At 55.8% G+C, this 27,428-nt stretch overlaps 11 protein-coding genes across 11 annotated transcripts; 6 read left to right on the top strand and 5 right to left on the bottom strand.

Moving 5' to 3' along the window:
* Window positions 1-4,289: 4,289 nt before the first annotated feature.
* Window positions 4,290-5,264, top strand: MAM_03985 (uncharacterized protein; the record flags this gene model as incomplete). The annotated part of the gene is made up of 4 exons (XM_040822784.1): window positions 4,290-4,530; window positions 4,612-4,784; window positions 4,848-5,043; window positions 5,161-5,264. The coding sequence occupies 4 exons, from the start codon at window positions 4,290-4,292 to the stop codon at window positions 5,262-5,264; spliced, it is 714 nt and encodes a 237-aa protein (XP_040679290.1).
* An 860-nt stretch (window positions 5,265-6,124) lies between these two features.
* On the top strand, window positions 6,125-7,219 carry MAM_03984 (GTP-binding protein rab2; the record flags this gene model as incomplete). Its single annotated transcript, XM_040822783.1, has 1 exon — window positions 6,125-7,219. The coding sequence occupies one exon, from the start codon at window positions 6,125-6,127 to the stop codon at window positions 7,217-7,219; it is 1,095 nt and encodes a 364-aa protein (XP_040679289.1).
* Window positions 7,220-7,833: 614 nt separating this feature from the next.
* On the bottom strand, window positions 7,834-10,275 carry MAM_03983 (Glycosyl transferase, family 39; the record flags this gene model as incomplete). Its single annotated transcript, XM_040822782.1, has 4 exons — window positions 7,834-9,240; window positions 9,306-9,858; window positions 9,932-10,065; window positions 10,141-10,275. The coding sequence occupies 4 exons, from the start codon at window positions 10,273-10,275 to the stop codon at window positions 7,834-7,836; spliced, it is 2,229 nt and encodes a 742-aa protein (XP_040679288.1).
* A 1,722-nt stretch (window positions 10,276-11,997) lies between these two features.
* On the top strand, window positions 11,998-13,985 carry MAM_03982 (CHY zinc finger containing protein; the record flags this gene model as incomplete). Its single annotated transcript, XM_040822781.1, has 2 exons — window positions 11,998-13,062; window positions 13,122-13,985. 2 exons carry the CDS (start codon window positions 11,998-12,000, stop codon window positions 13,983-13,985), a joined length of 1,929 nt encoding a protein of 642 aa, XP_040679287.1.
* A 358-nt stretch (window positions 13,986-14,343) lies between these two features.
* On the bottom strand, window positions 14,344-14,706 carry MAM_03981 (uncharacterized protein; the record flags this gene model as incomplete). The annotated part of the gene is made up of 3 exons (XM_040822780.1): window positions 14,344-14,412; window positions 14,472-14,549; window positions 14,617-14,706. The coding sequence occupies 3 exons, from the start codon at window positions 14,704-14,706 to the stop codon at window positions 14,344-14,346; spliced, it is 237 nt and encodes a 78-aa protein (XP_040679286.1).
* Window positions 14,707-15,111: 405 nt separating this feature from the next.
* MAM_03980 (Chromosome segregation protein Spc25) lies at window positions 15,112-15,917 on the bottom strand (the record flags this gene model as incomplete). Its single annotated transcript, XM_040822779.1, has 2 exons — window positions 15,112-15,662; window positions 15,740-15,917. 2 exons carry the CDS (start codon window positions 15,915-15,917, stop codon window positions 15,112-15,114), a joined length of 729 nt encoding a protein of 242 aa, XP_040679285.1.
* Window positions 15,918-16,276: 359 nt separating this feature from the next.
* MAM_03979 (RNA polymerase I-specific transcription initiation factor RRN6-like protein) lies at window positions 16,277-19,233 on the top strand (the record flags this gene model as incomplete). The annotated part of the gene is made up of 2 exons (XM_040822778.1): window positions 16,277-18,252; window positions 18,309-19,233. 2 exons carry the CDS (start codon window positions 16,277-16,279, stop codon window positions 19,231-19,233), a joined length of 2,901 nt encoding a protein of 966 aa, XP_040679284.1.
* Window positions 19,234-19,936: 703 nt separating this feature from the next.
* MAM_03978 (Proteasome-interacting thioredoxin-like domain, C-terminal) lies at window positions 19,937-20,719 on the top strand (the record flags this gene model as incomplete). Its single annotated transcript, XM_040822777.1, has 2 exons — window positions 19,937-20,187; window positions 20,296-20,719. The coding sequence occupies 2 exons, from the start codon at window positions 19,937-19,939 to the stop codon at window positions 20,717-20,719; spliced, it is 675 nt and encodes a 224-aa protein (XP_040679283.1).
* Window positions 20,720-20,909: 190 nt separating this feature from the next.
* On the top strand, window positions 20,910-21,953 carry MAM_03977 (60S ribosomal protein L3; the record flags this gene model as incomplete). The annotated part of the gene is made up of 1 exon (XM_040822776.1): window positions 20,910-21,953. The coding sequence occupies one exon, from the start codon at window positions 20,910-20,912 to the stop codon at window positions 21,951-21,953; it is 1,044 nt and encodes a 347-aa protein (XP_040679282.1).
* Window positions 21,954-22,265: 312 nt separating this feature from the next.
* On the bottom strand, window positions 22,266-23,001 carry MAM_03976 (cytochrome oxidase complex assembly protein; the record flags this gene model as incomplete). Its single annotated transcript, XM_040822775.1, has 2 exons — window positions 22,266-22,774; window positions 22,863-23,001. The coding sequence occupies 2 exons, from the start codon at window positions 22,999-23,001 to the stop codon at window positions 22,266-22,268; spliced, it is 648 nt and encodes a 215-aa protein (XP_040679281.1).
* A 1,402-nt stretch (window positions 23,002-24,403) lies between these two features.
* Window positions 24,404-27,034, bottom strand: MAM_03975 (C6 zinc finger domain containing protein; the record flags this gene model as incomplete). Its single annotated transcript, XM_040822774.1, has 2 exons — window positions 24,404-24,589; window positions 24,719-27,034. 2 exons carry the CDS (start codon window positions 27,032-27,034, stop codon window positions 24,404-24,406), a joined length of 2,502 nt encoding a protein of 833 aa, XP_040679280.1.
* Window positions 27,035-27,428: the final 394 nt, after the last annotated feature.

The following is a 27,428-nucleotide window of genomic DNA, read 5'->3' as shown; positions in this document are numbered from 1 at the left end:
TGGCCTCGACAGCGGTGAGTCGTTGGATCTCGGATAATCATTGTCACCTTGTCCAGCAAAACCTGACAGTCTTGACTGGGACTGTGCCAAGAATCGTGATGCATCTGCGGAATCTCTAATCAATTTCGTGGACGATAACAACAAGGCAGATGGTCAGTCACAAACATTCTGAAAACATGGTTCTGTGTGTCTTGTATCCCCTATTTCACCATCCACCCCCACACGCCTCTGATTCTTTGAGGCCTTCTCCCGAGGAGGAGTTCGAGGAATGACGTCGCTGGATAGATACGGCGATGGAGACAGGTTGATAAATTATGCGGTGCTGGGCTGAGTGCCGGCGAAGTGTGCGGTGTGGTCGTTCTCGAATACGGCAGCTCCCTAGAAATTCCAGGTTAAGGGTATCGAAATGAGATGCAAGGACGGTCGAGTAAGGCTTCTGGTGAAGGACATGGGGGACGATGGAAGGAGTGGCGGTGATGATAACGAAATCTCCCCAGGCCGAAGCGTCGGGAGTTCCGGTCATGCGACGCGAGGTCGGGGGTCCTGGGATAAGTGCTAAGTAGGTAGTTACATGCAATTAGCGAAAGGATAAGTGCAGCTGATAGGCAGTTTGGATGGGGATACCTCGAGTACCTCGGACAGGCGTGACGGTTTGGTAGGAACAAATGTTACTCGACTTGAGCACCAGACGCTAAAGGGGACGGAGTAGTGTCAGTTCGAGTCTACGACGGTCAGCAGAATGCGTCAGGCGTCAGGCGGGGGAGTCACAGCGCCCCACCAAGAAGCAGCTGTTGGACACTTGCAGCGACAACCGGATTATAGAGGCCTAAAGCCCCAAGTTCACCTCAAGAACGTACTCACAACAGTGGATGCAGCTACTTACCTAGGAAGTAGGTACTTAAGTAAAGTACCTAGGTACTTAACCTAAGTACCTAAGTACTTGAGTACTTGGTATAAACTTTACAAGAGGACCCCTGGGCACTTGAGGCCTGAGGCCTAACCTCCAAGACCCGGTATCTAAACCATGGACCTCTGAACCTAAAGTCGATTAGTAAGTTATTGCATCTTGGATACGTCATTAGAATACGGCGACGTTCCGAGAACTCGACCAAACACCTGAAGCCGTCTAAGACATCCCCACTACTCTATTGTCTTGATCAAACAAGCTCGACTCTATTACCAACTCAAACGACGCCGAAGCCTTTGAAGCCAACACTGCTGCGCTCAGCGATGGGTAACCTTTGATGGTACCAGGCACCAGGGATCCCCCGGATAGCACAACCAGCGCCTTTTTCATATCAGCGGCCTGAGCCACCGTGACGTTTTTTCCACAAAGTCGATGTTCTTCATGGCGCGGCAGACTTCAGTTCACGAAACCTCTGTGCTGTTTCTTGACGAGGCGGCAAGCAGTGCACTCCAGAAATTTTTGTCCTTCACAGGCTGAAGGTTGGGAAAATGCATCATGCAGGCGTTGTTTTGGAAACGCGTGCAAAGGTTTGTCTAGGAGACGACGACGCGATTTTGATGCCTTTATTGAGCCTTCGATCTCGGCTCGTGCGCTGCTGTAGGCTGTTTCATGCCTTGCCCACGGTTGCACTTGGCCTATGGACCATTCCGCTGAATGGGGCGAAATACTTTCTCATTGTCGTTCTCTGGTGAAGACTTTGCCATGTGCTCTGACGTTCTACAGTGTTTAATGTCGTGACGAAATGCTAATGCTTTTGTTTCTACAGGAGACGTCAAGTTTATGACTCCCACCTACCCCTGATTCGATTTCCCGGTCGACTGTCCGCTTGACGGCGGAGCGCTCAGTGTCGGGTGGGTTTCTTTCGGCACGGGGTGAATGGTCGGGTCATCTGCATTCTCGTTTTCCCTCCAGCAAAGAAGATATGGCGACGTACAATGATGCCACTAACCTTGGGTTATCGCCGTCCTTTGGCGCTTCGAAAACGTAAAGCCGATAGTTTTCGGTATTAAATGTGTCCATCCGACCAAAGGCGACGCAGAGCCCGGTAATCGTGTAGGTGCGTGCACCAAGGGTTGTATTCGCAGTACGTATTAATATTTGTGGCGTTGAGGAAAATAATTTAGTTGCACATAATATTATATATAGTCTTAATTCCTTTATGTAAAGGAAATACCTGACAAGAGCTATATTTCCAGATGCTTGTATGTATAGCATCAGCCTAGGAAAAACTAAGGCATTAACACCTCAATGTCTTAAGCCGGGTTAGCGCAGCAGGGGCTGGGTCACGATAATGAGGGCTTGGAGCAAAAGACTAGATTCACATATAATATCGTACGATCTCCAAAGTCCATGTTCCCTCAACCTCACAGGACCAGACCAACGAGCGCTATATATATACACCAGAAGATGCCTCTGTGTGTAACTCGGCCTAGATGACCGAGGCATCAAGGGGTTGAGACATGTCGGGCCTTAGTGCATCGAGGTCCTTGACCGCAAGTTCCGTGTCACAGTTTCGCATCTTGCAATTTGTCCCAATTTCGCATGAACGCAGCGGTACTCGTCGATATGGACGAGCGGATCATCTCATGAGTCGGAAGTCCTTGTAACAGCAGGGTATTGCCAATCCAGCCTCATGCAATCACTGAACTGGTAAGCCCATTTGTCAGATGCCCCAAGATTATAGAGTCGAGATACCAGAAGAATATCAAGTCGATTATTGTCACACAGATGTTGGTCATGCAAGGTCTATGGTCACGAGACTCGGGGCGGAAGGCTGCCGCATAAATAGAAGCCTGTGCCCGCAAGGACCTCTAATACCAAGGCGGTGTTATATGCTGAATTGAGCTGCACATCGACAATTACCCTTGCATCGGGGTGCGATAACGCCGAAGATGGCCAGAACCCGAGCGTGCCCACAGAACAAGTCCAAGACTCGGCCCCCGCCCCAGGTATTGACTGGAGCAAGGGCTGGATGGCAGTGGCGATGATTAGGCCCCGGAGCAAATGACTCGATTCACGTGTAGTAATGTTGCATAGTCTCAAAGGTACCTGGGGAACCCAACTAACTAACTAGGGCTACGTATACCAGGAGATGCCTGTGTATGTACTCCGTAACGTGCCCCAGATGCTCAAGGCATTACCGGTAACCAACCTCTGTGCATTGCATTGCAGCAAGTCATGTAGTGGATGGAGTCTTTGGCCGCAAGTGCCATGTGACATCAAAGGACTGTCATAAATCAACTCTTGTGGCCAGGCATGCAGGTCCCGGCTGGTCGATCGGACGAGATGCTGCACATATGTGCCGTCCCTTTTTGCAATGAGCCGAAATGAACAGAGGAGTCAAGCTGTACGTAACAAGAGAATTTTGTCTATTTGCTTGGCGGGCAGGGGTTTGTGGGTCTTGAACGGTGATTGTGGGCTGATGATATACCTGCCGTCGGATCAGATAAGATCCTGCTCCATTGTTGGCCACTTTTCTTCCGTAGTGTGATTGGGTACTCGAGAGGAATCAGACGAGACAGGGGTATCGGACAGTCTCAATACAAAAGAAGCAGTATTGGTAGTATTATTATCCTGTCTATAAATTCTAACAGTCCTTTCTGGCCTGTCCGTCGTGGGAGGCATCCATCCACCTTGCTTCTCGGTTTAAAATTTGCCAAGAAATATCGTCTCCGCCGCCGCCTTGGATCAGATAAGATGTGATTGATAAAATTGACTTGTCCTTTGCAAAAAGTGTCTTGCCTTGATGCGATGCACGGCGGCAGAGGGCATGGGTGTGTAGAGATGGCCACACACGTTCCTGCTTCCGCAATGGACAACTGTCCGAAGGACACACAATGGCGAGAGAAGGATATTTGAACAGAGAGCCGCGGTCAGCATGGTGAGCGTGAAGAAAGATGGATCATGGCGTCTCTATTCGAGAGAGATGTGGTTTTCAGCCTCTTCGGTGCGACTGAGACCAACAGCTGATGTTGATATTGGCTCAAATAATGGCGAGCATATGGCGCCATGGCGAGCAGACGGTCCCCTCTTGTCCACCCCGGGCAATTTAAAATGCATTTCGCCGTGGTCAGGCGGGAATGTGACGGAAACACGAGCCGTAACTCCGACAAGCGAGCGAGCGATGGGACTCGACTAGGTGTCTGATGAGGCATTGTCTACATGGTGGGTTTTGCTGTCGCGCTGGCGTATATAAATCCCGTCGTTTCCTGCCTCGTCGTTCCCAGACAACCCAGCACAATCAAGCCAATCGCTCCGGATAACTGCCCCAGCCCCCGATCCCAAGACCCTTTCCAATCTAATCACATTACTAGCAACAAAAATGCGCTTCTCCTTTGCCATCCCCTTGCTCTTGGGAGCTGCTGTCAACGCTGCGCCCGTTCTTGAGACGAGGTCCACCGTCACCATCGTGAGGGAAGAGGGCCTCCCATTCAAATGGGATGGCTTAGAGCAGGCAATGGGAGGCTTAAAGATCAATAAAAATGGCAAAGAAGTCCGATTTCTCGACCTCTCCATGTACGGTCCCGTGAAAGATCATGAGGCAGGGTGCCACGCCACTTGTGGTAGGTTACGAGCCTTAATACATCCTGGACCGATGAGCCAGTAAAGACGGACCTGCTGATCTATCAATCACCTTTGAACAGGCCTTTTGGCTCGCGCAAAAGATGTTGATCTCAATTGCGAACTTCCGTACACGTCAGTTCTCTCCGACTACTGCTACGGCAAAGCTGAGGGACAATGCGGTTGGGACACTGGCGTATACGAGAACGCCGATACTGTCAAAGGGAACTGTGAAGGGAAAACAGTGACCTATGTAGTGAGTCACTCGATGCGCTGTTCTCAAAGATGATGCGAATGGCAGGCTGATAGGAAAAGACAGAGCGCCAGTAGTCCCGCCGCTTCATCCTCTCATGATCAAACCGAGGAGGCCTCTCATGAGCAAACCAAGGCCCCTTCCAAGTCCACCGATTCGAGCGAAAGCACCGCCCCTGCTTCCTCACCCACAGTCGTTCCAGCACCGCCTCACTCAACGGTAGCATCGGTCAGCGGTACCGTAGCCAGCACCGTTCCCAAACGTACGTGTGATGCCAACCCTCTGCCATGAAACTAGACCTCTTTTGGTGTTTTGGATTTTGACAATTTCGTGAAAAGAAAAAGACCATTGCCGCAGATCTCTAACTCGCCGCTCATAGCCACTTCGCCCAACGTAGGGCCTATGGTCGCCGGTGCTGCCAGCAATTCCTTGAGCGCTTTTGCCGCCATCACTGTCGCTATCCTCGCAGTCGTCATCGTCTAGAAGAAACCTGTTACTGTCAACTAGTCAGCATTTAAGAGAAGAGATATCACCGGTCTGACGAGTTCTAGATAAAGGTCAGAGTGTAATCATCAGGCCTCGTTGATGGGCCGCATGTAACTTAGTGGATTGGAACGGGTTTTTCTTCTGGTGCGCACTGCCGCGCAAACAGTTTATTTCTACACGTATTCATTCATTATTCTAAGATTCCATCAAAATTTGATCCCAACTGGTTGTCGTCGCAGCAGCAGAGACCATTGCTCTACGAAAATGTCGTCAGTGTTGCTGCATCTGTACAGCACGTGAGCCAATGGCTTGCTGAACAGTTGAGCGTGTCACTATGTGTAGGTGATTAAGTACCTACTTCTACTTGGTAAGTCCTTGGGTACCTACCTAGGTAAGTAGGTATCTAGGTAGGTACCTCTTGACTTATGTGCCGGGTACTTCCTCAAGGGTACCTCTTAGCTTAAGTGCTTAGAACATTTGAGGCGGACGAGGGTGCCATTAGCGAGCCTAAAGACGGGTGGCAGCAACTGCGCCAAGGTACTTGAGTACTTACTTCACGAGAGGCTTCCTTAGTTCCTGTAGTGTGTAGTGAATTCTCCCCGTGAATTGCACGCACCGCGGTTCATGACGCAAAAGCCTTGGAACGCTTTCACTTCCAGCTTAAACGTTGCCGCCAACCCGGTACCCCGTACTTGAGTACTTACTTAAAGTACTTCTCAAGCACCTGGGCACCTACCGCCCGCCGCAGATGTACACGCTACTTAAAGCAGGTAAGCAAGTAACTACTTAAGTACTAAGGACATACTTCCCTTACCCGAGGGCCCCCCCACAAGAGGAGTCGACCACGATGTACGCCGATGACAACGACCTGTGTATTGCGTCCCGATCCTTTGTCCTCTGCCCTTTCTGCCTTCCCTCCCGCAACTCCCATCACCAACCAGCCGTCTTCATACCAGGCCACCCTCACACCCGCGCGCCAGCCCATTGAAATCGCCATAGCCGGCCAGCTTTTCCGACTTCCCCCCTCGCACCAACCGTACGCACGCAGCCCGGGCCCCCGCCGTGCTCGAAGCTCGAACCGTCACTCGCCATCGAACAAACGTCCCGACCACACGAGGGCACAGATCCCCATGGCCTCCTCGCCGTGGGACTACATCGCCAAGCTCGTCTGCATAGGCGACTCGGGATGCGGCAAGTCCAGCCTGACAATCCGCCTCTGCGAAGGCCGCTTCTCCCCGCACCACGACGTCACCATCGGCGTGGAATTCGGCTCGCGCATCGTCCCCGTCGGCCCGCCGCACACCAGGCCCTCGAGCTTCCTCTCCTCCCCCTACACATCTCCGTCTCCGTCTGCGGCGGCGGCGGCGGCGAGCACGACCACGAGAACGACCACGAGCTCGGCCCCCCGGGCGGACGGGCTCCCTGAGCCGCCCCGCGACACGAGCAAAACGCCCCAGAAGCACATGAAGCTGTCCCTCTGGGATACGGCCGGCCAGGAGACCTACAAGTCCGTCACCCGCTCCTACTTCCGTGGTGCCAGCGGCGCCCTCCTCGTCTTCGACCTCTCGCGCAAACAGACCTTTCGGCACGTGACCGACTGGCTGAATGACCTGCGACAGATTGCGGAGCCAGACATCGTCGTCGTCCTCGTCGGTAACAAGGCCGACCTGGCGCAGCAGGAGGACAACAAGAGGGAGGTCACGCGGCAAGAGGCAGAGGAGTGGGCGAGGAGGAACGGCGTCTTGGAGTATGTCGAGACCAGTGCCAAGAGCGGCGAGAATGTCGAGCAGGCCTTCATGAGGGTTGCCGAGAGGATATTTCACAACATCCAGGCCGGCAAGTATGACTTGAATGATAGGAGGTCTGGCGTCAAGGGCCCCGGCGCCGCTGGTAATCGCCAGGTGAAGCTGGGTGCCGATGGCAAATCTGCCGCCGGTGGTGGCTGTTGCTGACCATCAGGTGTGAGTCCAAAGGCCAGGCAGGATATGGGCTCTCTCCTCGCTCAGCCTCTTGTCTGGGGCCGAGTGGCTTGGAGACTCTTGACGACCCAAACACGCTAGAGCATGTATGCACGATACCCCGTCATTGAACATTTTTCTGTTGCGCAATTGCCTCGGTTCTTGTCGCTCGTCATTATTACCATCACTGGATACAATGCATTGGGGTTAGACATTAATGCGTAATGTAATTTCTTTCCTCATCACATTTCAGCCTCCTTGGTACTCGGTCATGTTCAAAAAGAAAACCCACCACGGTTGCATTAGTCGCAGAGTTGTCCTCGACGGTAATTCTACACACACATACACACACACCATTTCTTTGATACATTTCCAGCCCGGCCTAAATATCATGAAACAAATTCCTCCCTTGGACGTATTTCACGCCCATTTTTTTGGTGAGAATCCCTGGTTCTCTTGATGTGTGGCATAGCTGCAAGCTATATTGTGGTTAAGGAACGTGTTTGAGGGGGAGAGGAGTTTGGTTTGCCTTTGCCACGGCGAGCGTCGAATGCCATGGCGTTCATTCGCTCACAAGCGTCCGCAGCACAAGTCCACGTCGACACCGCTTAGTCAGATATTTTCCAGTTGTCGAACCATTTCATGTAGCTATACTGCTGATTGGGACCAACCATTCCCCAGCAGATAGGCAGGAAGTAGACGTAGAGGCCAATGACGGCAGCATACAGGGCACCATATGTGATCCCCTGGACAGTTGTGTTGCGGTTTCTGACGGTCCAATCCACGAGGAAGCCAAAAGTAAGTATGGCAAAGTACAAGGCCGGATAGTAGTGGTGGACGTAGGTGACACGGGCCATGATGACGAATGGCAGGTAGTGTAGGAACCAGCCGGCGACAGGATAGATGCCAGAGTAGTGGATGTGGTCAATTTCCCGTGCATTTAGGTCAGTGAAGCCGCGTTGCCATCTCAAAATGTACCACACAACAACAAGGCCGACAATTCCAATACCAATGGTGGAGCCCCAGTAGATTAGGGGGTTTCCGAGCAGGAAGTACTTGACAATGTTGTCATCCCAACCACACATGCGGAGGCCGACGTGGAGAATGGGCCACTGCCACCACTTCGAGGCAAGGTCGTCCTGCTTGTCAGGATCGGGAACAAGAGCATTGTTGGAGGTCATCATGGCAACGTTGAGGTGAATGAAGTCGTGGAAAAAAGGAGACTTGTAAACACCTGGGTCACCAGCGGGCAGTTTGTCGTTCCAGTGGGCTTCAACGTTCCAGTGGGTATAAGCATCGCGAGGATTGTTCTCCTTGGTGCAGGAGACCTCGATCTGCTTGAAACCCCACTGGGGGAGGTTTTTATTTGTGCCCTTCAGATAGCAACCCAAAACTTCATGCTTGAGACGGAAAGCCGTTGTCAGAGTCCGGATTCGGCTGCGGTCCCGGGACGCCACATCTCGGACAACCTCAACCTTCCAGTGATCCTTTTCATCGCCGACAGTAAGGTTACCATAACAAGAGACTTCCTTGTCGCTTTTGGACACTGGGGCGGCGATATCGTGAGAGTGCAAGTTGCGTCCAGTGTGCGCGTGGATTAAACGGATCGTGCCACCGTCACCGATAAAGCGAAGGTCCGGGGACTCGGGGTCGAAGTCGGGCTCACGGCGGTTGGGATAGAAGAACCAGTCGTTGTTGGCATCCTTATGGTGATAGCAAGTGACTTGCTGTTGCTGAGAACCTTCGGGATATGTCTGAACGTGGGAGTGAAGCAGTCCGCCACCGTAACCCATATTCTTGATAGTAGCACGAGAACCGTAAGCGATTTCCAAGGGACTGTTCTTTCCAACCTCTGTGCCCTTCAGATTAGCCTGGAAGAGGGAACTCATCTGGGCATCGCCGGGACCAGTGCGATCGAGGATGGCGAAGTGAAGGGCAAAGGAGAGGAGGTAGATAAGGAAGGGGACGAGGATCAGCCCAACGACACGAGCGACAACATGAGCAGCCAGGGTCGTCTGTGTGGTGTTAGCATACACCAATGGCAGACTCGGAAGGAATGGACAATTCGGCTGTGACTTACGATGGGCATCTTGGTGTTACCAAACTTGTTCCACAAATCCTCAATAGTGTACAGACCAACGAGGGCCGTAACGAAAAGGCCGACCAGTTTGACACTGCAGACACAGCCAATGCTAAAACCAGTCATGAAGAGCCAGAAGAACCATTCAGGCTCAAAACTGTTGTGGCGTTGATTGTGGAACTTGGCCCAGCAAAGGGTAGTAGCGACAGTACCGCAAAGCAGCATCGAATCGAGGAGGATAAAACGGCTAATCGTGGTGAATGAGTTCTCGCAAAGGACCATCAGCGTAACAAGCCAGACGGCAGATCGGCGGAGGTTGAGCTCGCGGGCGGTGTAATAGGTCATGGGAATGCAGACGATGCCAAACAAGGCGTTGAAGGCTCGCATGAAAGTGTAGTTGACTTCCTCAGGGTACTTTTCGCCAGATTTGAACTCAAAAGACCCATTGTATCCGCCAAGAAAACCAGACAATCCAACAAGCATCTTTCCAAGAGGTGGGTGGACATCAAAATAGTATTCGTGCTTGATGTAATAGCTGCCAAATTTGCCAAAGCTGTGATTGCCCAAGGTCAGCTCTCAGAACTGGGAGCAATAGAGCGGCAGGAAGCTAGACAGAGCAAACTTACTGGGCCTCATCCCAGGTAACAATGTCGCTCAGACCAATCTTCCACAGTCGCGTGAAGAAGGCGAGGGCCGTGAAGATGAGTGGAGCAATGATGTGCTCCCACTCTGCAAAAGCTTCAACAAGGTTCTTTTCCGTCTGTTTCAATGGTCAGTCGTCCCGTCCGCCCGTCGTTGGTGGCTTTGAAAGAAAATCCGTCTGCTTCGGTCTCACCTTTCTAGCCGCCCGCTTCGTGTAGTCGGCGGGCTGAGGTACAAGGCGAGCTGGAGGGCTGCTATTCACGGGACGCTTTCGCAGCCCTTCGCCTACGTCAGCGCCAGAGGCGACGGCGGCCTTGTCGCCTACCATGGCAAATCAATTAAGAAAGGGCTATAAAGATTCGACGGGACTGATTCGACGAGGTCGAGAAGAAGAAATAGCACCGGACGTTGGCAGACCCAAAGTGCCACTTTGCTTTCGACGCGAAAACCCAAGGCACTCGTAGACGGCGGCCTTCTAGAGGCGTAACGATGGGACGAGCGAGGACAACTCAAAAGAAAAAGTGGAAAAAAGTCCCCTTGATCGACGATGGTAAGCTCGTCGTCAATGGGAAAAGAATAAAAATTCCCGAGAAAGGGGAGGGAAAACGATGCTCAGGAGATGGCAAGGTGACCGAGATGGACATGGAAAAGATTCAGGAGGGGCCAAGCTTGTCGAGGGCAATTATTGAGAATAACGATTGCGGCCCTCTGGCCGGCCGGCCGCAGTGCGGGCTGGCAGGTGCACGGGGACCACCAGCAGTGGAATTTGGCACTAGGCACTTGCAGGTAGAGGTACTCGGTAAGCCCCAGGGTGCACGCCCGACATTGCAGCCGAATGCGCTAAAATGCCACATTGAGACATTTGCTTTAGCGGCTGGCCGACATGCGGCTGGGTGACAAGCACGTAGCGAAGCAGAAGCCCTCAGCGGCCGAGGAACGCGTGGCGCCCGAAAAGGTCTGGCGGGTTTCACAGACTCGATGATGGACCAAAATACTCAATGAATTCGGAACGAGTCCGTATCCGACAATGAGACGTTGACGCTCAGTGCTTCCATATTCTACAGCTGCTTCCGGCACGGTCCAATCACCACCGATGGCGGCGATGCGCCAAGGGTCCGATGAAGCCAGCTCAAGGCAGGCTCAGGCAGGCTCAGGCAGGCTCAGGCAGGCTCCTGGCGAGGACACAGGTACGGATAGCCAATTAATTGGAGCCTTGTTCCAAGTACCAGTATGGGAGTTCCCCAGCATTGTACGGAGTACAGTAGCTGGAAGTCGCGCCACCACTCCGTACGGAGGGCAGAGAGCTACACCAAACATGTCACAGCTTCAACGCGAGCGAGGTCATAAAAATGCAACCAGGGAATTGGGAACCCTTGGCCTCACTGGAGCCTTGACAGATTCTAGGGCATGCCAGTCGGCACGTTGCGCAGAGTCGCAGAGGACTTAAGTAGGGGCCACGTACGTACCGCACCGAGTGCCTACTTCCTCATAAGTACCTAGGTACTCAAGAGGTACTTAGACGTACTAGGTGGGTACCTTGGCATGTATGTACACTCGCGGTGCAAACAAACTTACCAAGTACCTAGGTACTTAATTCAAGTAGAGACTGACGTCGGGTCCCGGGCAAAGCAAAGAGCCATCGTCTCGGCCATCACATGATAGACGATAGGGGCCCACTGCTGCCATCGCCATGGCCCGGTCGTCAACCAGTCAAGGGCCTTGGAAGCCGCTCGGAATCAGTGCGAGCCGTGTTATGTCATCCAGTCTGGTGCGCCGTTGAAGCACCGACTAGCTGTCGACGACGCAGCGGCGGGACCGGTTGACCCCGGAGCGCCGAAGCACTCGTTATTACATCGCAACAAAATGTCAGCAGTGTCTCTTGCTCTATCCTCATCGCCCTCGCCGTGCGCTTCACCTACGATTCCCTCTCACGTGTTCAAAGATTGCTTTCTATTCCGAGAGGGGAGAGAACGGGAAATTGGCCCGCAGCCCACTTCCAATCTCTGTTTCTGCCGAGGCCGCTCTCCACCACCAGACTGTGGCCAACTCAATGTCTTCTCTCGTCTCCGAATTCATCATTAACCCCGTCCTACGCCAAGCTCGCCGCTTTTCTGAGATATCACGCACGACCGTGACTGGCGAGGAACATGAAGCGGCCCCTGCGTCGGATACCGATGCAGTAAACGACTCCGGCACTACCGGGACCGTCGTACATGAAGCACCTGGGCAACTCGGGACTGCCGGCGAGGAAACCATGGCGAGGCGTCCAGAAACACCCCGATCACGGGTTGTGAGCACATCAACACAGGAAACCAGAGTGGGGGACGTCTTTGAATCTCCTCCGACAAGCGACAATACCACTCACGACCACTTAGGGTTTACTCTGACCCCGAGAAAGGGTCGCGCGATTCCGGAGGACGATGGAATGCAGGAGTTGAGGAAACGCATCCAGGCGATAAATGCTGGAAACTCGCCGCCAGCTGAGAAAGCCAGGCGTATGCACGAACTCCTCCTGGAAGGCTATCATGCTTCGCAAGTGGCCAACTGCACAAAACCAACAGCTCCTTCGGAAGAAGAATTGGGTCATGAATGGGAATCTTCAGCCTCCCCAGGTCCTTTGGAGTCTCTCAAGTCATGGTATAACCAGGCCACAGATCAACTCTCAACTGCGGACAAGTTTGTCATCAGCAACAGCGATATTGCCCCGACTTTTGCGCCGATACGTTCACGTAAGGGCTCGGATGTAGAGCTGCAGGGGCAGGGTCTCACGACGCCACCAGAGTCCCAGCCGCCGTTGGGCTGTCAACACTATGAACGAAACGTCAAGTTGCAGTGCTTTACTTGCAAGAGGTGGTATACTTGTCGATTTTGCCACGATGCTGCGGAAGACCACAGCCTAGTTCGGAGGGAAACGAGAAACATGCTTTGTATGCTTTGCGGAACACCGCAAAAGGCCTCTGAAGTGTGTATCAGCTGTGGCAAAATCTCGGCTCACTACTACTGCAATATTTGCAAACTGTGGGAGAATCGAAAGAGGAAACCAATATATCACTGTAACGACTGTGGTATCTGCCGCCGAGGACTTGGCTTGGGAAAGGACTTTTTTCACTGCAAGGTAAGCTACTCATGGAGAACTCTTCGTCTTGATGTAAGTATTTACTCACTAGCCTCAAGACTTGCCGTGCGTGCATAACCACGTCCATCCAGAGCTCCCACAAGTGTATCGAGAGGTCCACGGATTGCGACTGCCCAATCTGCGGAGAGTACATGTTCACGTCACCCAAGCCTGTGGTGTTTATGCCATGTGGACATAGCATACATAAGAAGTGCTATGACCAACACATGAAAGTCTCGTACAAGTGTCCAATCTGCAATAAGAGCCTGGCCAACATGGAGACTCACTTTCGCAACCTGGATGTCGCTATTGCAAATCAGCCCATGCCCCCGGAATTTCGAGATACCAAAGCAACTGTCCTCTGCAATGATTGCTCTGGAAAATGCGTTGTTCCCTACCACTGGCTTGGCCTGAAATGCTCGATATGCCAATCATACAACACTGTGGAGTTGCAGATGCACGGGCAGAGCAGCCAAGAGCTTCAGACCGCCACAGAGAGGACGGAGGCGGCAGTAAGCGCGCAGACCTCAGCCGCTGTTCAACGTCAGGCCATGACTCCTCCGGCAACGTCATCTCGAGCTGGTGCTTGGATTCCAAACAGGAGACGACACTCCTCACACGGAACTGAGCTTCAGCACCGTGCTTCAGATAGGTTCGCGCGATCATTCTCCCCTCTTGAGTCGGGCACCGATTCCTACCTTCCTCAAATTGCCGCTGATATCGACTCCGACGACGATATCTTGGGACTCTGGAGAGGGAGTAGGAGCCAAGAAGATCAAGTTGGGGATGAAGATGAGGGCGAGTTTGGCCAAGGAAATTCTGATTCCGATCAGGATAGTGAAGGCATCATGAGTGCAGATGAGGATGACGACGACGACGACGACGACGACGATGACGACATTCTTCTCATTGGACACAGGTGAAGGAAATTGCCGTATCGCATCAAGCCGCCACGAGGAATGACTGTATGCCAACAACGGATGTATTTTTCGGTCTTTTTTTGAAGTTCAGCATGTCATGTGGAGTTGTAGGTTTGCTTTCCAACCAAGGGTGTTCGCAGTCATGTTGTGATCAACAGAGCATGACGAGGATTATTGTGTCCATTTGCATTGTAAGATACAGAAGGAACAAGCGGTCAGAATGAGCATCGAGAAGTGCACTCTACAAATAGCATCATAGCATATATCCATATCAAGAGAAGTCAAGCCTGTTGCCCTAAACTCCGGCTTCCGACATTTGTTTCCTCGGAGCAATCACACTTCATCATTTCGTGTGTGCAAATCATGCCCGTCCGCCGCCTGCCTGCCTCTCAACATCCTGAGCCTCCTGTCTCAAGTCCTTGATTATCCTCTACAAACGCATCAGCATCAGGTCCTCTGGTGGGTTCAAAATTCCCGTCCTGCTCTTACCGCCAGCGCTTCTGGGTTGACGCCCTTCTCAATCATTGACACGCAAATCGATATGGCTCGTCTGTCCAGGTGGCAGTTCTACTGACGTGTAAGAGCCTATTCACTCGGGAGCCAAGGGACGACGCGCAAGACGGGGACGACGAACCAGAAGGGTAGATATTTCGTGGAGAATGTCAACTGCTTGCTGGGCGGCCGCGCGCTTGTCGGGCTCGGGTTTCCTGCCTGGATCGGGCATGGCGAGCTACGTTGTTGACGGAGGGAAGTTTGAGGACTGGGTTCCGCGGGTGGGGGAGCGCGTTGCTCTCTCTAGACGTCGACGGCCGACGCGGCGGTGGGTTGACGAGTTGCGGGGATGATTTTGTGCGTCGCGCGGATGGGTTGTATGGCAGAACAGAGCAGAGAGCATTTACTTCTCCCCCTCCCACGTTTGACACACGTGCTCTGCGGTCGACGGTGATGGTCGAGAATCATTTCTGGTGATTTCCGAAGTGAGCAATTAAACCACTTCTGTTCAAGGTTGAAACTGGCTGTGGCAAAATACATCTCCTTGGCCATGGCCCAGAATGTCGCCAAACACCACGCATCGTGCCATCATAAGATCCGAAAAGTCAAGTATGCTCGTCGCTGAACAATATCTCGCCTACGACGACTTCATGGCCTCCACGAACAACTCCCGCATCCCCTTCAGCAGCACCGCCAGCTCTCTACTCTCGTTCACCCTCTCCAGCACCCTCTCCACGTCCTCCCTCTCCAATTTCGGTCGGCAGTGCTTGACGTCGTAGTCTCTCGAGCTCGTCGCCAGCTCAAACCACGCCTCTCGCTCCCAGTTCTTCTCATCAATGTGCGTGTACACAAACTTCAACCGGTCATCCTGTCCCGCACCCTCGATCCGCAAGCACAGGTTTGTGATCCAGAAATCTAGCTCCGGCACGTTGAACCTCTGCTGCGCTTCCTGCTGCGCCGCGTGCGCGCGCTGCGCCGCAACCCGCGATTCTATCTCCGCTTGCGTCTGGGCGATTTGTTGTTTGAGCTTCTCCCGCGTAGCGAGGTGGGCGTCGCGCTGCGCCGAGAGCGACGCAATTGCCGCCTCCATTTCTCGCGTTTCGGCGTCTTCCTTCTCCAGTGTGTGCTGGTAGGCCGTGCTTTTGACCTGGACGATTTCAATGTCCCTCTTCTTCATGCGCTGGTCCTCTGCATGGTAGGTCAGTCGGGGGGGCCTGTTGATGAATGGCAATCAAGACGCGTGTGGGGGAGGAAAGCTGTCGTACCTTGAAGCTCGACAACATTGATGCGGAATTGGTTGCGCTCTTCCAAGACTCTTTTTCGTCCTTGCTCGATAAACTCGTCGAATTTGGCGGTGAATTTGGCCATGCGATCTCGCAAATCGTCGAATCCAAAGTTGATGCTCGGGAGACTGTCTGCTAGGGGTGGCCCGACGGTTGCCATGGTCGGTCGGCTGCCGCTGGCAGAGAATGAAGGTTCAAACGTTGTAGTCATTTTACTTATTATTATTACTTTCGTGTGCGTCTTTCTCTCGCTGTCCTGTTTATCGGCGACTGGCCGCGGCGTTGAGCAAATCTCGAGTCTAACCAGGCTCTGCTTTGTTGGGTGTTTACCGTATCGGGCTGTTGCTGGGTCAACGCGACCGCCGGCCTGGGACCCTTCGCACTAAACGCGGTCACGTGCCTCGTTTTGACCCCAGACTTCAAGCTCCCAACAATCATTCTCACGATGGGCAAGTTGCCTCGAAGACGGAAAGGCCTTGTCGCGTTCGATTCCCACAATGAGCCGAGATGCCAGTGTCCATGGCTCCGACATTCGGGATTGTCGGGTCTTTAGCCGAGTTGTATCCGCCATCGAAGCAGACAGTTCCAGAGTCCTCCGCCAGCTTTTGGAAGGCGCGCAAAGTTCAGCAGAGATGGCTGTTAAACTCGCACCCCGAAGCCTTTCTAGGTGGCGCTACAGATTTGGAAGATCTTCTCAAGGAGAATATGGACCGCTTCGAGAAATCGGGAGACGGCGACACTGGCGGACCTCTTCTCGCGGTCGGTGAGATGTCTGACCGGAGACAGCCCTCCGGCATTAAAGGAGTACCGGTGCTGGCAGTGGCCACGGGAAAATCTGGTTCCCAGCTACGGCTGACGAGGATGGAAAAGTCCCAGTGGCGGTGGGAAGAGGGGAAAGATGCGACTCTCAATCTCTCAGTCATTGACTTTACTCACCAGGAGGAGGAGTCGATATGGACGGGTGACGGTTTACCCATTACGAAGATCAAGTTCGCCACGTCGTACTGGCAATCTGGACCAGCGCGATGGCTCCTGGTTCAAAGCCAAACTTCTGTGACCGTTCTACGTCCCGAGTACCACCCAAGTCCATTGCCAGACAGCAGTAGATCGGGTCCTCCGTCACAGCCGCCGTCCTATATTACGCCAAATCCCTTAATCACACTACATCACCATCAAACGGGCGGTAACACTTTCTCTGATGTTTGCTTTGATCCGACACCCAGTGGATCTCTGCCGCAAATAGCCGTCATTGACGAGTGTGGTTACTGGAGTGTTTGGCGTCTACAAGGTGCTTGGCAAGTAGCCAAGAAGACGGTGCGGCTATCTTTGTACAAGTGTGGCCACATATGCGAGGGCGTCGTCGGCACGGTCCCGCGCGTTCCCGGGTTTCCCGCTCAGAGGCATGGCATGCTGCAAATTGGACAGCCTGATGAAGAAGGATTGCCGAATGTCACCAGCAAACGCGCTCTTAGTCATTCACAACGTGTCTTGGTGTGGAACTCGGAACGCATCTCTCTCCTGGACGTTGAGGCCGACTCCGTTCCGACTTATTCATACGTCCTCTCCTCGCAATCAAGGGCGAAATCAGGCCTCATTCTGGACATCCAGAGTAGCCCGAGTAACGAGAACCACGCCTTCGTCCTGACTACTCACCAGGTCATCTGGTTAGATTTACTTCCCGAGGCTGTAGAGCCCGGGACCATCGCTCGGCCAAAAGCCTTACTCGCTTGCTCTCATATCGGTCTTTGGAATGAAGGCTGCAACATGTCCGTCTGTTCGGTGTCTGAAAATCAGACGGATGGCAGCATGGTCTTGGTTTTTTCACCTTCCACGGATCAGCTGACCGTGTACTGGTTTAACTTTTCTTCAGAGACGGAGCTCCCGCAGTGGCACCGTCACACCACTTCTCTGTCCGAACGAGGCAAAGCGCCATCGCTCAGCAAAGCACAGACTATAAGAGTACAGCCTGCAAAGCTTGACTTATCAGCCGTAGGAGACGAATCTGGGCCAGGAACGAAATATGCCCGTGCAGGCATCAAATTCTACCAGGTCACTATTCTTGACGAAGACTTGGCTGTGCGATACTGCATATGCGCCACCTCTATTGACCCGTCGTTGGAGGTGAGCCTGCCTACATCCCGTATTGGTTGGTCCAAGTCAGAAAATCGCCGACGTTGGAAGCGGAGGAGGAAGCGTCTCTTGAGCCACATGGGGGATATCTTCGTGCTTCCAGACGGCATGACGGACAAGGACTTGGATTCTTTGCTTAAGCAGCAGAGATCCAGGCCAGGCGACGAAAATACCTCTGACGAGGTCGTAGTAAGCAAAGCTAGGCCTGTTTTATTAAAACTTGACCCTCTAGCTCAAAAAATTACGTCGCAACTACAAGCTACAATTTCTCAAGGCGTGCGCGGTCTCCCGACGCACCTCGTTGATGCCATTCGCCGTGTGACAGAACGAGGTGTGGAGGAGGGCTCTTTTCCTCTGACATCTTGGTGAGTTGGATATCCCCTAGTCTTGTGCCGAGGCAAAATGCTAACCCAGGCTACAGGATGGAGATTGTATCGACCCTCGAACAGCCGATCAATTACGGGGATCCTAACGAAGGGATGGAAGCCGAAATCGAAGGGCTACTAGACAATGCAGATGAACATGTGGCTGTGACGCAACTGAGAAGACGACACGCAGATGATCCACCCGGTTCTCTTCTCAGTTATCCCTTCTTTATCAAAGAACTTTCTGAGCTGTGGCTAGCGCCGGTAGCAGACTCTCTGCCAAAAGACAAGCAAGGGGTTCGGGAAATCTGGGTGACGGAGATTGCTAAGGATATGTTCTTGTCCAGCTACGGCGTCACGGTGCAGAATGTCGCCCTCTTTGGACCGAGAGGTTCCGAAGCCGCGGAAAAGAGCCGGATCAACCTGTTCCAGGCACGTTCTTCCAGTCAGTTACCGTGTTCCAGCCAGGCGATGGCCCCATCGTCGCAAGTATCTGCTTCAGCCGATGACGCTCCCGATGCTGCCTTCCAGCGGCTGAAACTCCTCGCACCAACGATCAAACAAGGGGCTCTAGGATCGCTCAGGCCGCCAAAGATTCTCTCCTACTGGCCTACGGAGCGTGGAGTCGCCACCGAAGACTACGTTTCTAGTATTGTGTTGGCAACAGAGGAGAAGCTGTCCCTCGCCAAACGGCGTCTGCAGAGAATCGAAACCAAGAGAAGGGCTCAATCTGAAAAGTTCAAGCGTCCTGCGTTCATGCGACAAGGCTTTCCAGCCAGCGACGGCCTCGGCGAAGATTCTTCAACCATGGGCATGCGACCACCCCCAGTACAAGCAATGTCCAGCCAGCAGCGCATCCCAGACTCGTCGCCGTCCATTGGCATTATGGGGCCGTCTGTGACAATGAGTCAGCCCGTTTCGGGTGTTTTTGGAGATAGAAAAAGGGTGAAGAAGGGGAAGAGGAGGAGCGGATTCCGATGAAGCAGTTGCATTATTTTTTTTAAGATACCCAGGCGTTTATACATGATGTGAGAAAAGCTCACAGCAAAGGAATATCCCTGTCCTGTTTGTTATGTTTTTCTTTTTTCGGGGTCGCTGCTCACGTGGCGACACTCTGTCATGGACCCAAGAGGGGAACCAGTTTGATGGTCACCACTATGATATACATGCTTACTGATAAGCCCATACCTATTATACTGCAGTACGTTACTAGGAGCTTGGTCCTGAATCTCGCTTGTCAGGGCGTCGGATTCCAGGATTCACTGGCATATACGTAGCGACAGGAGAACATGGGTGGTTACTGAATGAGGACTGACGGACTGACGCGAGACGAAACCCCAAACGCTGCAGCAGCAGCCGCGCAGGATCAGTGCACCCCAGCCCCCAGAAGAATGTGCAAAACTCCAAGTCACGGTAAGGCACCACGCCGACAGACAATAGAAGACCGGAACCAGATGTAAATCAGTTATACTGGCCGGAAGTTGGAACAAACACCATCAACTCGGCGGGGCGGTTTGTTTCATCCCCACCAAGAAAAGCGGCGGTGCTCCCCGCCATCCAGTTCCGTCCAACCACCTGCCATCAACAGCAAACTGTACTCGTCGATCTCTCATCTCACGAGTGGACGGCTTCCTTTGCTACTCATTCCCACCGCGTGGAACACAGCCTCAGACCTGGCCGCACCATGTCCCACTGCCACGACGAGCACGGCGCGCACGAGCACCACGATGGCCACGAGCACGATCACTCAGACGACGTCACCCCGGCCCTGCAGGCGTCTCTCTACCAGCAAATCAACTTTGATGAAATCACAACACTGAACGAATCGAGACGAGATGCCGGCAAGGCCATCGTCAAGAAGACGTGGGCAGAGAGACTGGATGCCGAGCCAGAGCTGGCGAGTGACGCCGATGAACAGCTGCTCATGACCGTGCCGTAGGTTTTCTCTCTCTCACTCCTCCTCTCTCGCCGCCACCAGAGGGGGCCTGCCTGTAATTGAACCCTTCTCGATACTCGGAAAGCAGACAGCTAAACAATGCGCAGCTTCGCCGCCCAAGTCAAGCTGCACTCCGTCCTCATCCGCACATCCCCGTCCCCCTCTGCACCCAAAACACTCCACCTCTTCGTCAACCACGACGGCCTGGACTTTTCAGCAGCCGAAGACACGGAGCCGGTGCAGAAGATCGAGCTCTCCCAGACGTCTGACGTGCAAGAGATCCCCGTCAAGAGAGCGCTGTTTGGCAACGTCCAGCGGCTGGTGCTCTTCTTTGTGGACAATTTCGGGGACGGGGGCGAGGACGTCTCGCGCGTAAGCTACATCGGCTTCAAAGGCGAGTGGACGAAGCTGGGCAAGGCGCCGGCAAACATTTTGTATGAGGCGGCGGCGCAGCCGGGGGACCACAAAGTCAAGGGGACGACTGTGAACCAGATGGGAAGTGGGATTGGGGGCAGAGGCCCGGGGGTGTAGACCGCCAAGGCCTGTCACGGGGGGGGCACGGAATCGACGAGTGCTTTCCAAAGGGAATAGTGAAGATGCCGCCTCGGCCAGAGAGGATGTTGAAGATTGTGATGTATAAATGCGACCATCCGCAGTATACCCGACCACCCCGGGTGAAAATTCCACGACGGATCAACGTCGTGGCCCGTCCGTCTCTTCAATGGGCAACATGGCCAACGCGGCAATACAACACACCATGCCGCCCCGGCTCTCCTTGAGGGTGGCACTCCCCCGACCATCGGTCAACTTCGCCAAGCAGGCAGCACCGCGCCGCCTTGTCCTCCCGCTCACCGCCCGGCGCGGCATCCAGTACGGCTGGTCGACGGCACCACCGCGATCGCACCACCGGCGCTTCAACCAGCCCAATGCCGGGCTGCCCGCGCCGACGACGGGTCCCGCGGCGGCCCTGAAGCGCCGAGAAAACACGACGCCCCTCCGAACGGGCGTCCTCGCCACCAAGAAGGGCATGACCAGCATGTTCGTGGGCAGGACGCGCGTGCCCTGCACGGTCCTGCAGCTCGACCAGGTGCAGGTCGTGGCGAACAAGACGAGAGAGAAGCACGGGTACTGGGCGGTCCAGGTCGGCGCCGGGTCACGCCCGCCCAGGAACGTGACGAGCCCGATGCTGGGATACTACGAGGCAAAGGGCATGGCGCCCAAGAGCGAGCTGGCCGAGTTCGCGGTGCGCGGCCGGGACGGCCTCCTGCCCGTCGGGTCCCAGCTGCTGCCGGACTGGTTCCAGACCGGGCAGGACGTCGACGTGCGCGCCAAGTCGCGCGGCATGGGGTTCGCGGGCGGCATGAAGCGCCACGGGTTCGCGGGCCAGGAGGCGTCGCACGGCAACTCCAAGAACCACCGGACGATCGGCACGACGGGCCCCTCGCAGGGGAGCGGCAGCCGCGTCCTGCCGGGCAAGAAGATGCCCGGGCGGATGGGCAACGAGTGGGTGACGGTGCAGAACCTCAAGGTGATGCGGGTCGACAACGAGCTGGGCGTGGTCCTCGTCAGCGGTGCCGTGCCGGGTCCCAAGGGCCGCACGGTGAGGCTGCAGGACTCCAAGAAGCGCAGGGCCCCGGCGCTGCCGTACCGCCAGAGGGTCCTGAGGGAGATGCTGGACAGGCACCCCGACGGGGAGGCACGGCTGGAGGCCGCCCGACAGAGGCACTTGGAGATGAAGGAGCGGCGACGGGCGGAGAGTCAGTGAGTGCGGCCGAGGCCGAGTCGTACGACTTGTGCCTCTCCGCGGGGAGATGGATTGGGGGAGACGCTACGGCGTGCACACATGTATGATATAGACGGACAGACGTGAAGCCTCTCCGGGCACTGTACAGCAAGTGTCGGCGCAAATCGCAAATCGCAAATCGTGTTGCACGGGACGAAACGAGACGAGACGAAAACAAGGACGACGCTCCCAAACAAGGCGAGACTGCCTGCTCACTGTGTGCCTGCCCTCGTCGACTCGGTCCCGTCGGCCGGGGCCACTTCCACGTCTCCCCCCGCGACGAGGGGCGGCTCCTCACTTGTTGGATGCCCCCTGCTGTCGGAATCCCCTCGTGACGTGCAAGTCGTCTCCGTCTCCGTCTCCGGCTTCCTCGGCGGCGGCAGCAAGCCCGCCACCCCCCAGCAGAGCTCGGAACGGATCCCCCCCGTCCAGCAAGTCAACCCACTGCCCGTCGGGCGTGGTCAGGCTCCACTCGGTCGTTTCAAACAGCGACCTCGACGACGGGCGGTTGCTGGAGAAGCGCATCGTGGCCCAGCCCCGGGTCCCCTTGACGGCGAAGCGGATGTCGATGCGGCCCTGCATCTGGTTCATCCGGCCGCCGACCCAGGGGATCTGGTGCCTGAAGTAGATGTCGTCGCCGAGGATGGCGCGCGCGCGGGCGTTGGTGCGCAGGGCGTACAGCGTCGACGACACGATGGGCGACGACGTCCTTTGGTAGTTGAAGATGGAGACGGAGCAGGCGGCCACGACGGCGAGGAAGACGGGCAGCGTGCGGCCCCAGCGGAAGCGGACCTGGCTGATTGCTGAGCAGCCCCCCAGTCAGCATCTACGTGCGGCGAGGCGCGAGCGACGGGCAGGCGAGGGGGGGGGGGATGAGGAAGCCGTGTTTACCAGGGAGCTCGCGGTCTGCCCGGCGGGACATGAGAGGCCCGTCGCCGGGTTTCGGTGCGGGCGTCACCCATCGTCGCTGGGTGAGCTGGCTGTCGGCGGACGGGGAGGCGGCCGTCGTGGAGCGGCGCAGAGAGGCCATCAGCCTGCGCTGGACTGCTGTTTTTCTTTACCCAAGTTTTCCGCTCTCCCGTGCTCGACTCTCGGGTTGGACGCCTGCTGTGGCCTTTGCCCTTGATGTCTGGCCACAACGCTTGCTGTTGATATATAGTTTTTTTGCTCTTTTGCCAGGGTAAGAAAAAAAGCAAAAGGAACGACGACATGCCGAGACGATGCACGATAAAAGTGCTAATATGCTTGGCTGCTGTTTTTGGCGCGCGTGTAGGGTAGGCAGACGCACCCGCCCCAGCCATCACCAGATTCCTCCCGTTGACGGATCAAACAACGACGTGGGTGGACGGATCCGGATCCACGTCGCCACGGCCCAGATACCAGATACCAAGACATGAGAGCGAGAGACGCAGCCAAGGCGCTCCAAGTTCCAAGTGAAGACGCCCGAAGCAGACCGCACACGACATGTTGCCGCGGTTCGTTCAAGCAGCGAAACTCGGGGATCTGGCCCCGCTCCACAGGTCCAGCATCACGAGCCTGGCCGCTCATGGAAGATGAGATGATGAAGAACAAGGCTCGAATTGATGGGAAAAAAAAAAAGGCAACACTGCACATCCTTCTTCCAAACACACGGCATCGCCATCACCCCGGCGCATCAAGACCGGAGCACTTGATTGCCCTGGAAGAATTTGGAAAAAAAAAAAAAAAAGACCAAAAGATAGCAACACCTGGTGTCGATCCAGGGGCCTACGGGTTATGAGCCCGTCGCTCTTCCTCTGAGCTATGTTGCTCGTTGATGCCTCTGAACCGGCGCAGGTTGCCGACGACGCACGCAAATGCGGCACATAAAGGAGGGACAAGGGCCGGTCCCGGACGGAGCCCCCGTGAGTCATGGTCCGCGGACCGTGGACAAACATACCAGTCGGTCGGTGCCAACTTGTGCCTGCCGCGGTGCTGGTCCTGTCCGCGGAGCGTGTTTGTGGAGTCTTTGAAGCGGCAGGGACTGCATTGCACGGCATCAAAGCACGGAGCCAAGTTATACCCAACAATATGAGCGGCATCGGTTGTGCAAAGGACTCGGCGCCGCATGCACTCGCGTCGTTGCCGTCCCGAGCCGCCGTGTAATGTACTTGAGTAGGTACCTTGGTATCATCTATCATACAGTATTTTGCCCAGTGGCCTACTCCATCGCTCGCTGTGCCCACCCCCGTAATAAATAAAATAATGAAAAAAAAAAAAGAGAGAGAGAGAAGGGGATAGCATCAAGGCCCAGCGAAGAGTCGTCACGATGGTCTCCCTCTCCAAGTTGCGAGTACGTTGCCGAGCCCGAGACGGTGCAGCTGCTCGGAAAAACCCATGGCCGAGGGGAAGCACAGAAGAGGAAATGAACAACAATGGGCAACGACAAACGGACAACAACTTCACGCCACTTCTCACCCGAGCTCCCACGACTCGCCCCACAGCTCGTTCAGGTTGAGACCGAGCAGCTCCAGACTCGGATCCATGTTGAAGGGCTGTGCCGAGTCGCCCGCGCCAACCATCCACGCCGTCGCCGGGGCCGTGGTCGCGTCCACCGGCACGGCCGGCATGGAAGGCGGGAAGGCGAATGGCGTGACGGACTAGGGTTGCGGAAAACGTCAGCTCTCTGGCCGAGCGGACCCTCGTGTGCCGCGACTCACGAGCAGGTGTGAAGACGGACGGATGCGAGAGAGAGAGAGAGAGAGAGAGAGAGAGAGAAAAGGACGTACCTTGGGCCGCTCGGGCACCTCCAGGCCGGGGCTGGGACCCAGACCCAGACCGGGCGCGGACAGGGCCGTCGCGGCGCCGCTGACGGGCGTCCCCGGGACGTTCTCGGACGCCACGGGGGGTTCCTGGTTCGCCAGCAGGCGGTAGTGGAGGTTGACGAAGCGCTCCGCCGACGTCGACTTGGCCACCTCGGTCGTCTTGGTGCCCAGGTGCGCCTCGAGGAGGCCGAGGGCGGCGCACATGATGGAGTAGCCCCACGGCTCGTTGTTGCCGCACCGCAGCAGGCGGTCCTCCTTCATGGCGATGCACTTCTCCATCAGCTTGAGGGTGTGGTGCGAGTTGATCATGATCATGTTTGTCGACCCGCGCGGCTGCAGCATCGTCACGCTGCAGAGGTTGATGGCCGTCGTGAGCGCGTCCTCCCGCAGGAAGTTGAGGGACCGGACGCCCTGCTCGTGGAGCTTGTCGTGGAGCAGCACAATGTCGCGCGCCGCGTTGTAGTAGACAATCTCCGAGTACTGGTACCTGGAGTTTTGCCTGCGCAGCTTCAGGTACGGCTGGTGGAGCGGGATGATGTACTGGCGCAGCTGGACGTGGAGGAGAGTGTAGGCGATGAGGGGGTTCTTCTTCTCCCCGGCGCCCGCGTCCATGTCCCACGAGGGCAGCGCGTCAATCTCCTGCGTCAGGTCGTTGGTGTGCCGGATCACCTGGTCGTAGTCAATGTCCGCCAGGGGCCCCGTGAGCAGGCGGCTCAGCTCCAGCCGCAGCGGCAGGCTCTGCCGGGCCAGGTTCTGGAACGAGCTGAAGGTGTAGTCCCTGGCCGGCTTGGAGGGCGGCAGCGTGCTCGTCTCCTCGCCAAAGTCCTCGTCGTCGAGGTTCCGCGGCGCGTCCGTGTCGTAGTGCAGCTGGCTGAGCAGCGTGGGCAGGCCGTGGTCGAACGAGGCCTGCATGTCAAACTCCTGCACCGTCGTCCATATGCGCCGCCGCATCTCCTGGTTGTACACGCTGATCTTGCCGCCCATGTGGCTGGGCTCCCGGTGCAGGCCGACCGAGATGCCGTCCTGGACGAGGGCGCCCGAGCTGGTCCAGAACCTCTTCTTCTTGATCGTGTTGACGCGCTTCCCCAGGTACAGGAGGCAGGCGATCTGGAAGTGGATGAGCCTGCGGTGCTTCTGGCTCTGCCGCGACAGCCACCCGTCGCACGCCCAGATCCATCTCTCGGCCCAGTGGCGCGCGCTGGACATCATGCCGATGAACTTGAGGCTGCCGTGGGTGTGCACGCAGCCGGCCACCGCCATCATGGCCAGGATCAGGGCCGTAAAGGCCGCGCATCGCTGCCTGCTGCCGGGCCTCCAGAACTCGGCGTACTCCTTGCCAAAGGTGGGAATGTGCACGATGCGGTGGATCTGCTCGAACTGGTCCAGGTACACCGAGACCAGGGCGTCGGCCTCGTCCTTGGCCGGCAGCAGCGCCTCGAGCTCGGCGTCCTGCTTGGCGAAGAGGACCTCGCGATGCTCCATGCGACGCTTGCGGTCTTTGCGGTCGTGGACAATCACGGGCCTGAGCCACTCGTCCGCCGTCTCTCTCATGAACGGACACAGCCCCGTCAACTCCACAAAGGCCATGCTGGCATTGTGCGGTCCGAAGTAGCGAGTTCTGAAGCCCTTTCCGCGGAAGAATCGAAGCTCGCCCCTTTCGCCGCTCATGCTGCTGGCCTCGATGCATTCCTGCACGTCCGGCCGGTGCGCCGCCAAGGCGTCATTCTCCGTCAAGTTTTCGTCCTTCCTGGTCGCCGGCGAGTCTGTGGCGGCAACGGTGCTGCCGTCAAACGAGCCGATCCCGGCCCCGGTCCCGGTTCCGGCCGCGGCTCCGACTCCGACTCCGGCCCCGGTTCCAGTTCCAGTCCCAGTTCCAGCGCCGTTTCCGGTTCCGCCGGGTCTCGTGAGTTGATTTTTGAGTTGGGCAATTTCCAGCTCCAGCCTCCGAATCCTCTCGTGGTCGTCTCTGGACGAGAAGCCCGACGTCCCGTCACCGCCGCCGATTCCAAAGCGGCGAGGATCAAGCTGGGCAAAGGGAGGCGGAACGCCCGAGGAGGCACTGACCACCTCACCGTTCCGGGACTCGTAGCTGCAGCGGTCCGGGGTGCCACTCTTGATGCACCGCTCACACGGGAAGCCTCTGTCGCATGAGAGCTTGCGCCGGCGGCACTCGAGACAGCTCAGGCGGACGCGCTGTCGCTTGCGCGCCGGCGGTTGGTCGCCATCGCCGTTGGTGCGCGAGCCCGCGTCGGATTCCGGCGTCTCGCTTCTCCCGGCCATGGTTTGTGCGCTGGACTCACAGAAGCGTGTCGGAGTTACGACGTCTGAACCAGCCGTGCAGCGAGGGCTTAATAAATGGAACGCGGAGGGGGGGGTCCTTTGGGCTGGCGAGGGCAAATCTTTATCAATCTGATCTGATAAAGCTTGGTGCAGAATTTTGCCCCGGCGCCCGTTTGGGGAAAACGCCGGGCGGAAATACGAGACGGCGGCTGACTCAGCGCCTCAAGACGCCTCGGACTTCCGAGGCCAGTCCGCTCGAGCTAATCAAAGGCCGCCGTTGTTGGGCCGTTGAGCGGATACGCGTGCGTCCGTCCAACTTGCAAGGGCGACTTGGCAGAACAATTTAAACCAAAAAAAAAAAAAAAAAGAAGACGGACCTTTCGCTTTAAATATC

The sequence above is a fragment of the Metarhizium album genome (assembly GCF_000804445.1).
Source record: "Metarhizium album ARSEF 1941 chromosome Unknown scaffold_8, whole genome shotgun sequence".
NCBI classification, from domain to species: domain Eukaryota; kingdom Fungi; phylum Ascomycota; class Sordariomycetes; order Hypocreales; family Clavicipitaceae; genus Metarhizium; species Metarhizium album.
This window is presented reverse-complemented; position numbering and strand designations above follow the sequence as displayed.